We start from the raw sequence: 11,442 nt of genomic DNA, 5'->3' as shown, positions 1-11,442 counted from the left end.
TGTCAATTAGGTATCGTTTAAAAAATAATAATAATAATAACGTTATATACCACACAAATATCTAATATCTTATCACTAACTCACTATTATGACGTGACAATGCCTATCTATTCATAATTTCAATGGTGAATTGACACTATCACTTCAAAATAGTCCTAGCATAGTGAGATAGTGAGATACTTGTGTGATAGTAATATGGTATATATCATGAGTAATGCTACATATACTCATATTTTTTCACGCCGAATTTTCCAACCCCATAGTTGGCTTGATCAATGGTATAAATCAGGGGCGAAACCAGGATTTGAAATGAGAAATGACGTAACTAAAAAATGAAGATCTTTAACGGTAAAAAATTAATTTGAGCGGGTTGAACTCATATAAAAACATAAAATTTAGAAGTTTTTAAAAATTTTGAAAAAACTTGTATCCCCCAAGCTAAGGAACAGTTCCGCCCCTTGCCAAATATGGATGACTACTAAACCCTCATAGGACAAAAAAACATTTCTCAAATAAAATAAATCCATTAAGTCAATGTTGATTGGAGACCAAAGCTATTCCAAAACAGAGTAGGAAACAATATGGACCCCATCCCAAATGTAGTGTGAAATTCAATGGAATGATTTCACTTTTGAATAAAACTTGCAAAGGGGCCCTTAACGTGGATAAACAAGCATAATTAAATAAAGTTGATGCTGGTTTTAGGCTTTTCTAGATGGACACATAATTTCCAGAGAGAGAGAGAGAAAGAGACATATTCTAGAGAGAGAGGGGGGGAGTCCAGGGGTGAAGAACCTTGGGAGACACAAGGCCCTCTGTTTCTAAAACCAGCAACTTGCATGTCAGCAACCCCACTTGATTTTGGAATTCACTGAACCCAACCATTTCTTTCTCTCTCTCTCTCTCTCTACATAATAACAACAGTGATAATAGAGACAATTCAAATACAGTGTAACAACCCAAAACTCAACAAAAGGAGGAGGTACCAATTCCATTTTTCACCATCCCATTCCTTCCTATAACTCCCATGCAATCTTTTGAAAGATAGCACAAAACCCACCTCTCCTTTTTTATTCTTTTTGTTTGTTTTGATGATGATGATGAGGATGAGGAATTCTTTGTACTGAATACAGAGGATCTGTAAGGGGAAAGAGTTTTGGTGGCTGAGATGCAAAGACTGCATAAGGGGGGCTTTATTTCTTGTTGCCTCATTCGGAAATCTTCCTATCAAACCCACCGCCAACACCATCAAAGGCTTTATCAGCTTTATCAACATCACTGGTATCAACCTTATGCCTCTCTACGTTTGGTTTTTCCAAATCTTTCCTTGATTTCTCTCTCTCTCTCTCTCTCTCTCTCTCTCTTTTATCTTGTTCATCTCCTAACAAAAAAAAAATAGCTATATTTCGTATCTGTGTGTTCTTCCTTTTGCCTTTATTTCGTTAATTTATAGGGTTTCAGCTGCAAGCCAATCCCAAAAATTTCTTGGGAGTCATTTGAATCTAAATCTTGGAGAGACCCAAATTCATTTTCAATAAAGTCAAAGGCTTTTATAGATGTTTTGTTGAATCACTGTAGTTTGTGTTTGACTTGGGCGCTTTTTCATTTGATTGCCTATACATATTGCGGTGGTCCATTGTGGTTTCAATTTCAGATCAGAACTTTGAATCTATTTTGTTTAAATGTATGTGTTGGATTTGTTGTTCGTAGCTTTATATGATTCTTTAATTTTGTGGAATGCAATGAAATTTCATGCGACTGATTCAATGTTTTTCCATGATTTCCTTCAATTGTTCGAAGCAGTTGGATTATTGGGGACGACGTCTCATGGTTTGCTCATTGAACTGAAGTTGTAATTCTTTGGCCGGCAGTTAGAAACATGTGGTATTGACTGAATTCGAAGATGGTTGGGACAATTTTTTTCTTAGAAGAGTTGCAAAAAATCAAATCTTTGTTGCAAGATCAAGCTTGAACCCATTTTGTATTTCTAGTTAGTGAAGCTGTAATTTCTGAACTTGGATCCAGGCAGCTTTAATTTCTAAAAGAACCACATTGGGTTGTTGAAGTGGAAAGATAACAACCTTGGCAGATTCTGTGAGTTGTAGGCTTGATTGCATATCAAAACTACAAGAATTCCCATACACATTTGCACCAGCACCATAGCTTCCATCTTGTGCCTTCGAGGTCTGGAGATTCTTGAAGGCTGGGAGAGTTTTAATGAATTTTGAACTTCCTGAATCAGATCTGACAGGACTGTTGAAAGGTTTGGTTAATTGTACAAGTTACATTATGGATGTGAGAGCAAGAAAGATTCCTACCCCTTTGGTTGAAGAGAAGAAGATGGAATATCATCATCCTCTCCATCATCAAGGAAAGAAGATTGAATACCAACGCACCCTTTCACATGGTAAAGGGAGCGGCAGAAGATTGTTGCCTGCAAGTTACTTCAGCTTAGAGTCATTGCTTTTACTGGTGTGCCTCACAGCATCTTTGCTGATCCTTCCATTGATACTTCCACCATTGCCTCCCCCACCATTCATGCTGCTGCTGCTTCCAATAGGGATTCTGGCTGTTCTTATGGTACTGGCTTTCATGCCTTCCAATATGAGGGATATAACGTATACATATGTGTAAATGGCGTTATAGACATGCACATGCACGTCTTTCATCATACAAATTTTGTATTTTCTCTTAATGTTGAAAAAAAAGATAAGATAACCAGTTCTTTTATTTCTTATTCATCATTTGCTTCACATCACAACAATCCTTATTTTGTGTGAGGAATTCATCCCAACTGGATCAGACAAACTAGTAGGCATTTCTCCAGGAGATTGTGATCATCCTAATCTTGACACAAAGTTGTATTATTAACTATTGTTTATTTACTTGCAATGTGGCTAATTAAGTCATGATGAAGAGTAATATATGCCTCTGTATTGTTGCATCATTTGGGTTTACTCATTAATGAGCCATGGGATGATATTAGTTCATATTGCAATTTTTGGCATGGAAGTCTCCCCGGTTGGGTACGGTATGAGTGTGTTTAGTACTGTGATTTATTTTAAACCAAAAAAGCGATTTTGAACCAAATTGAAAATTTTGTATTTGAGATTGCGTCCAATTTATAATTTTACGAGATACTTAACTGCATTTTTAAATAACTATTTTTGATATCGCAAACTCAAAAAAAAAAAGGAAAAAAAGAAAAGAAAGGAAGGTTTCCCATGGGTAATAATACCAACAGTTTGTTGATTAGGCCATGGGTGAGCTGACATCCAACCAACCAGCCATCTTGTTCATGTACAACGGTTAGGCCACGTGGGCACGTGACATCATGGCATGATGAGTGGGTTGGCCACGTGGGCCGGTGACATCATGGCATGATGAGCGGATTGACGCACTCCTAGGATGAAATGGTAATTGGGTCACTAAACATGAATTATTGAGAAAGCAGAGGGTTGATTTGTGAGCCTCGATGCCTCATATCCTATGGAAATGGTGGACACCTTTTCAGGAAAGCGACGAAGGAACGCCAACGCCAAAGCATCCATCCATCCTCTTTCTTTATTTTAATCAGTAAGATGTGTCGTTTAGCAAGGTGGGATGTGATCTACTCCTTCCGTAATTATGATTCTCAAACCTAATTAATAATTAAATTGCACTAAACTAATCTTTTTTTTTTTAACAATTATTTCATAGATCTATTCTTCTGCACCATTTGATTGCGTGATTCAAATCCCCATGGCCGCAGTCAAATACCCATGTGAACATCATTTTTTGTTTCTTTAAGAAAAGAAGTTTTGGTTTGGTTTGGTTTGGTTTGGTTCATTTGCAAGACAAGTTTACGACAAACATTGAACAGCCACCGGCCATGAAAATCTTACTACAAACGAAGGGAATTTTTCATGTGTCAAAAAGGTGGACGGAAAGTCAATAGCCAATATACACGCCCATCATATTTCAACCCTTGTGACAATAGTTGCACTTTCGTCTTACACGATAGATCAGCTTGCACATCAGATATAAAAGAGAGAGGGAGAGAGAGAGAGAGAGAGAGTACATGCTGCTATATAGAAAGCGTGCAGGGAGACCTAAAATATAAGCCAAGCACATAGGATGGCAAGAAAATTGGCAAACCTTGGATACTTCTTCGCCCGATCCGATCCGATCTGATCCCCGGCTAAAAACGTTGTGTTATTATTATCTATGGCACATATAGGTTGGGAACAAAAAATAAAAATAAAAATAAAAAAAGGTGCAAAAATATGAGAGATCTGATGGCAAAATCTTGCTAGGCAATGCTGGTGGATTTATGAACCAAAAATGGAGGAAGATGATGCTCCAAAACAGCCAGGAGTTCTCTGCCCTGGTTCAACTCTTCTAAGACCCCACCTCCAAGCCTAGTCACTGCTTCAACAAGCTGGCCTCTTAGCCTTTGGGATAACATACAGCCACCTGCCTTGATACTTTCCCTATACAGTGGCAGGTAAGCAATTGCCACCCTCAGAGGGCCTGGAAGATCTCTTAAGCAAATAGGAGATCCACCCCACTTTAAAATCCTCACAAGGTTCATGTAATGCTCTCGTCCTTGCCTTAATCCATCAATGAAAGCCGCCTCTGACCAATGCTCTTGAAGAAAAGACCTTAGCTCAGGAGCTACAGCCTCGTCGTCAGACCTTGCTATACTGTCTGCAACTGCGTAAGTAGCTGCTGGATCACCTAAGAAGTCTGAATGGAGCAGAAATGCTACACCATCAAGGGACCCACCACTGCGTTCACCAGCAGCCTTGAGAATCTCGATGCTGAGTGCTGCAAGCACAGTCTGAGGAACGTGAGGGAGAAGATAGGCAGCAATGTCTACTTGGCTGCTTGAAGTGGCAGCTGTGAGGGCAAGACAAAGCTCCATTTCTCGGCAATTCCTTTTCACAAACCACTCAACAACCTGCAGACAACCCCTCTCAGCAGCTCTCATCAAAGGGCCCAAAAAAGCAATGGCATTACCCTCATCCACCAGACATTCCATTGTGCCAATCTTGCAGTAGTGGGAAGCAAAGCCCAAAGCAAGGTCAACGTCAACATCCAAGCTGTTTCTTTGGGCAATCTACAGATATAATCCCAGATTCACAAAAATCAAATGAGAACAATGACAGACAAACAAACCATACATCACAATGACATACAAAAATACAATACATATTTTAGTAGATTTCAAGTATTGAAGGAAAATTTCAAGATGAAAAGCTTTGGGATGTGTGCGTGTGTTTCAGTGTGGTCAAGGACACAAGTACGAGTATATAAAGCAAATCCCGTTCAAGTAAATAATAATGGTCAAAGACACCATCCAATGCCTGAACAAGCATCATATCCACAAAATAGAAAATAAAGATCTTGTACACATATTCTTCTTCTTCTTCTTTATTAATACACATACTTTTCATCTAAAAGGGCATTGTTTAGATTGAGCATTGCAAGCACCATAAACCACAGCTACTACATATTAGACCCACTCATTTGAGCCACTATATGCAGGAGATAACAGAGAAAACCAGGTGCCATCGCAGTAATGGTCATGAACAAAGCATAACATATATTGTAATATTGATGAACTCAGCATGCATACTTAGGTCACATTTGGCATGTGGAATAGCCAATAGACCCCTAGAATGGAATGACTATTTCTATAAAATATACATTCTCTTGTTTGGTTGCAAATTATTCCGTGGGAATGACTATTCCCCTAAATAGAGGAATAAACTACGTTTTTCAATTAAAAAAAAACCCACATTATTATTTTTTACTCAAACCCAAATAAAAAAGAAGAAAGAAAAACAGAATGAATTATGTGGGGTGGTCGGCCACCCCATAACGGAACACCGAGGGTGGAGCAACCAAACTTGGTGCTGTGGCCAAGACCACCCTCGGAGCCCCTTGGGAATGGTTACGTGCACCACCCCTGGAGCACATTGAGTGTCCACCTCGAGCGGCCTCGGGGGTGGTGCCCCCAGGGTTCTATTTCCTCAGGATTCATTCATTTTTTTTTTTTTGGGTATTTTAGGAATTCTGGCTCAATTCCAATGAGAGCATATGTGTTGTAACCAAACAAAAGAATAGGAATGGTAACTCCATTCCAAGCTCTTGTATTCCCAACAATATTCATTCCTATTCCTAAAGGAATGATCATTTTGTGCACCAACGTGCCCTTATAGTTTTATTAGGATTAGGGATGATAAGCTTTAAACTGATTTCCTCTTCTCACATGACTAAGTTATAGAATATGCATATGAACTTAACAACTTGATGTGCACATTGGAGACTACCTCCCTCCCTCTCTTTTGACTAGATGTAGGAATCTCTATATTTGGTGCTGACAACTTGCTTATAAAGATTTAACATGACAGCTATAAAACCACATCTCTCAATAATCTAAGCAATCCCATCAATCCTTCACAATTGGAGAGCTGGAGCATTTCTCTTGAAAAGGGAATAAACCAAACATGGGATGACCCAAATTATTTAAGTGGAATCAGATAAAACATGATGAACTTCCATTTGTACAAACCCTCTCCTTCCTAACCAAATAGTAGAAGAAACTCCAACTTGTTAAAGAAATTGTGGCAGAGCAGCAGGTTTTTGAGGGGAAAAGGGTGATCAAAGGATCAAACCCAAGAGATAACTTGCATTTACATCTCAAAATTCTCACCCATGACTTCTCAGCTTTGCACTAGAAACATATGAAACAAAGTAGCTACCTTCCGAAAAATTCTAACGTGTTTGAAAATGCCAATTCCATGTTAGTCATGACATATGCAATAAGTAGGGTACTCATTTGAAATGATATCCACCTTTGCACATCAGGGTAATGAAAATGCATGAGAAGCTAGAGTGTTGCCCTACTTTTATACATCTCTAGTGTTTACGTACCCAGCAAACAACAAAAGGCTTATCTGCATTAACCTTCTATCATCTCTCTCCATTGATTGGATTTTACATGAATGCATAGAATGTGAGATATCTGATCTTTCTCTTGGTTGCTTATAGTTTGACCTCAGCTTTCCTATTTACTCTTCAACTACATAGTTGGAAAATTCTTTCACCATCAAAAGCCAAGTCCATCTACAACTCACCATTCGAGGAAATCATGTCCATGTAGTATTTTCTGAAGGGAGGAGAATGCATTAGGTGTGAATTTAAAATCACAAAAACTTGAATTTAGACACCAAGTCTCAAGAAGGAGTATTCCCAACTACAATTAACACATATTTGCAAGTGCACAGAGAGGACAAAGGGAAGTAATATTCAGACAGAAAGTGATGACTTTTGAACCTAACAGAACAGAACGCCATTTAAAAAAGAAAACAGCTAAAAGCCAGAAAGGCAACTATACGTCCTCATGAAATATAAACATTGTATTAGCAATACCTGCAATAAAATGCGCACAAGTTCTGTACTCCCAAAACGTGAGGCTTCGAGGAAACACTGATTGACATTGTCAGCACCCCCCTCTACCAACATCCCCAGCAATCCTTGGATTGCAGTTGCTGATATCCCAGATGCCCAACCAGGATCAAATGAGCTAGAGAAGAGAGTAAGGGGGAAGCAAGCTGCATCAAAGGCCTCCGTGAAGTCCTTCCCTGTAAGTTGGTTGCCAACAAGATCTAAAAATGTCTTGAATGCAGATAACTGGAGTTGGATCTCAACCGCAGAGCTGTGACTCACTCTATCCTTATTGCCTTGGCAACGAGAATGGAAGCCTATACATTTCAGAGCCCATTCAGTAAACTTTTGAACCTTAGCACCAGCTTCTGCCTTCAAGACCTCATCTCCATTACATTCCTGAAGACGCTCATGCAACCTGATGAAAGCCAAAAAAATGAAGCAGAATGGGACATCAATAGCATGCTATAAAAATCAGGATGACATTCAGCACAAAGAGCAAACAACATCTGTCTTTTGGATTTTATAAACAAAAAGCAGTGGGACTTCTCTGTTGCAATATTTTTTTTACTTATCAAAAAAAAAAGCATGAAACTTATTAAAGTCCAAGCCCTCTGTAGACCGGTAAGTAGATAGCTTAACAAAGTGTTTTCCATGGCTGCTAATCAGTAAGCATCATGCCAAGGTTGTCAGCATATAATTTGCATACATATGGAACAGGGGTGGGGAATTCGTTCAAAGAAAATCAACTGGTGCTGTGACATGTGAGATCTATAAATATTTCCAAGCATCCCAGAAAGGAAAAAAAGAGATTCCCTATTCAGGTATGCTTGCAAATAAAGAAGCTCACCGAGATGCTTCCATTCTACTCTGTAAGCTTCATGCCAATAATGTCCGTATATATAAAAATATATTATATAAACAACTGAATGAGCCCCGTGTACCCTTCATTCTAATGAAATTTTTGTACTTAAAAAAAAAAAAAAAAAAAAAAACAATTGAGAGAGAGAGAGAGATGTTTCTAAAAATTGTTAAAAGCACATTAAATCGCATAATGTCAAATGACACCTATAATTATTTCCACAGGAGGAGGGGGTGCTCAAAAATATTCTATTAAGAAATACTGCAGATCAAAAAGCTCAAATTGGGTATACGCATAATGTCAAATGACACCTATAATTATTTCCACACGGGAGGAGGGGGTGCTCAAAAATGTTCTATTAAGAAATACAGCAGATCAAAAAGCAAAAGACACCATTCTTTTACTTCTTGAAAATTAAAGAAAGACACTCATTTCTCTCACTTTTGAAGGACATGAGATAAAGAAACTATAAGTGAACCTAGACCACTTCATTTCTTTCTCTTCTAAGTTGTTCCCATAGAAGAGACAAAAAGGAACTGAACTTGTCCAGGTTCCCTTAAAGAACCTAGAAAACTTCCTCCTTCCCTCTACATAAGTAATCAATACATCTATCTAGAAACAGATTATAATTCCAAAACTCAAAGCTATACAGAAGTTGTAAATAGAAAAATCTTAGCTATCTAGTTGTCTTCCATTAGAGCTTCTTCAGGAGAGAGAAATTAAAATATATTCACTCCTTCCCAAATAATTGGAGAAACACAATAGCTTTGTTATAACTAATACCAACTAACACTCTAAGAAATAAGTAATAACTATTTCCAAATGTGTGAAAACCTTTCTGTGGAATTCCAATTATGCTTCCAAGTTCCCAACAATGACAGAATGCACAAGCTTTACAATGATACCATGCAATGGAGAGTCCAGCTCCCTATTTTGCACAAATTTCAGGCAAGTGGTTACAGTAGTTCTGAAACTGATTGACATTAAGGTTTATCACAAATTGCACAAATTTATATTAGCATTTATGTAAAAAAGGTTACTAAACAAATTCCATCATATGTGTAATATTCGATAGATTGAACCATAATAAATTGATTGAAGTAGTGCCTGATCTGCTTTTACAAAAATACTAAAGAAAACTTCCTTTTGTACAAAAAAGGCTACTGAGAAGGGGCAACATTTCATAAGTGAAGACAAAAACAAATAACAATGCAAGAAGGGATAATCTGGGTAATCTGAGAACACCCGTTAACAAAAAACTTCATTAAATGGGATTGCAACAGAACACATATGAGATGAGATCAAAATTAAAGCATGGTCTTCAACAGTAACGGACAAGTACTGCAACATAAGAACACCATCACAATGATCTTTTTTTGTTAAATAAGAGTTTTAAGGCTTTTCAAATGGTTAGTAAGCTACAAAACTATTGTCTCATTAACAGTAAAAGAAGATAACACTTACCTTTGAGCCATAACAGTGACTGTATCTGCAAGACTCATAGTTCGGCTCTGGCAGGCAGAGACGCAAGAAGCAAGAAATGAAGTCCTAAGAGCAGCTCTTGTAAAGTCATAAGCACCATTGGCAATGATCTTCTTAATCAATCCCGTTATCCCATTAAGCTCTTGCTGTGCGGTCAGGAACCAGATGGAGTCCAACGTGATGCACAAGGCATCATTAAGAGTTTGTGGATCTGCCAACAAGATCAAACTCTCCGCAAGCTCCCAATCATGAGAACTCACTGCACCCTGAAACAACCGACCCAAATCGATCCTCTCTTGTCTACTGAGCTTCTTCTCGTGCACAAATTTCTCATTCTTTCCAACCTCAGAATCTGCTGCAACCACCCTGGATTTGAGCTTTTTGACACTGCAACAACAACCGCTGGATGATCTCGATTCTTTCCTCACAAGAGGTCCTTCTCTAGAGAATACCACGTTACTTCCCTCACCTTGCTCTGACATAAAACCTTCAATTTCCTTCCTCGGACTGTCAATTCCATTCTCTTCGGTTTCCATTTCCACAAACATTCGGTCCTCTACGTTATTCTCCTGACTCCCCACAACTGACACCATCTCCTCTTCCATCCTTACCCTTTACACAATTCCTCTCTGCCCTGCCTAACGAAAGAACCCCTAATCAAGCAGATACTCAATATTCCCAACAAGCACAAGGACACATCCTAAACCAACTAAATCCCGAGGAAAAAATTCCGTCAGAATATCAACCCCTTCAAACCCAAAATGAGCTAATAATAACAAAACTGAAAACAATCTTGTTCTCTTTCTCTTTCTCTTTCTCTTTCCTTCAAACGCTGCTACAATTGGCTTCAGGTGAAGAGAATGAGAAGCAAAATCCTCAATTGCAAAAAACCCAAAAGAGAAAAGGACCCAAAACCCAGAAATCCAAAAATTATAGAAACCCCACAACCACAAATTACTAAAAAGTTGTATGCATATCCCTGGTCTCCAATACAATCCAAATCAATGGTAAATAAGCTTGAAATCGATCAAAACAAGCAAACCCACGAAAGAAGTGCAAATCTACGAGTCATAACCATAAACAGCAATGGACAGAGAAGGGATAGACATCAGACAAAAAGCTCCATCCATAGAGAACCCTAGAACCCCTCCTCCAATAATTTCACATAAATTCCAGCAATATATTCAGAGATCCAGGACCACCTCTAAACCACCAAAAACCATTTCGGTTAACCAAAAAACCAGAAATTCTTCAAGTGATTCGTGACTAAATACAGTCTGTTTGGAAGGCGAGAAAATTAAGGAAAGAGAGAAGGCCAAAAAAGGCAAAAAAAAAAAAAAAAAAATGATCAACGCATAAATAGTAAGGCTTTAAGGGGGGGAGAGAGAAAGAGAGAAATGGAAAATGAACAGACAGCAAACCTGATCAATTGAGAGAGAGAGAGAGAGATGAGGGGCAAAGAGAAACCCTCTGCCTCCAATGGTCCTTTGAGAATATTTATTTATTTTAGAAACAAGAAAAAAAAAAAAAAAACAAAAAACAAAAAAAGATATCTCTCCTAAAAATTTTTATTTTATTTTATTTTTTTAACAAAGGTTAAAAGAAAATTATAAGAAAAAAAAAAAAAAACAGAGGACCGAGTGACCTCATGAGGACGGAGGAGC

General features: G+C 38.1%; 1 protein-coding gene and 1 long non-coding RNA gene across 2 annotated transcripts; one reads left to right on the top strand and one right to left on the bottom strand.

Moving 5' to 3' along the window:
* The first annotated feature begins 802 nt into the window (after nucleotides 1-802).
* Nucleotides 803-2,133, top strand: LOC132177681 (uncharacterized). Its single transcript, XR_009439790.1, has 2 exons — nucleotides 803-1,281; nucleotides 1,804-2,133. It is a non-coding gene; the product is annotated as an uncharacterized LOC132177681 (long non-coding RNA).
* Nucleotides 2,134-3,932: 1,799 nt separating this feature from the next.
* Nucleotides 3,933-11,230, bottom strand: LOC132177169 (ankyrin repeat protein SKIP35-like). Its single transcript, XM_059589408.1, has 4 exons — nucleotides 11,200-11,230; nucleotides 9,761-11,055; nucleotides 7,420-7,852; nucleotides 3,933-5,101 (listed from the first exon to the last, which is right to left on the bottom strand). The coding sequence occupies exons 2-4, from the start codon at nucleotides 10,381-10,383 to the stop codon at nucleotides 4,292-4,294; spliced, it is 1,866 nt and encodes a 621-aa protein (XP_059445391.1). The 5' UTR covers nucleotides 10,384-11,055; nucleotides 11,200-11,230; the 3' UTR covers nucleotides 3,933-4,291.
* Between the last annotated feature and the right edge of the window lie 212 nt (nucleotides 11,231-11,442).

Source organism: Corylus avellana, chromosome ca4 (assembly GCF_901000735.1).
Source record: "Corylus avellana chromosome ca4, CavTom2PMs-1.0".
In the NCBI taxonomy this organism is placed as follows: Eukaryota; Viridiplantae; Streptophyta; class Magnoliopsida; order Fagales; family Betulaceae; genus Corylus; species Corylus avellana.
Note: the sequence above shows the minus strand (reverse complement) of the source record. Positions and strands in the feature narration are given on the sequence as shown.

Excerpts from the sequence above, each read along its gene's own strand:
- LOC132177169 (XM_059589408.1), bottom strand. The coding sequence starts at position 10,383 with ATGGAAGAGGAGATGGTGTCAGTTGTGGGGAGTCAGGAGAATAACGTA. Across the intron at positions 7,853-9,760 it reads GTCACTGTTATGGCTCAAAG|GTTGCATGAGCGTCTTCAGG; the intron begins GTAAGTGTTATC and ends GGCTTTCATCAG. Across the intron at positions 5,102-7,419 it reads TTGTGCGCATTTTATTGCAG|ATTGCCCAAAGAAACAGCTT; the intron begins GTATTGCTAATA and ends TTATATCTGTAG.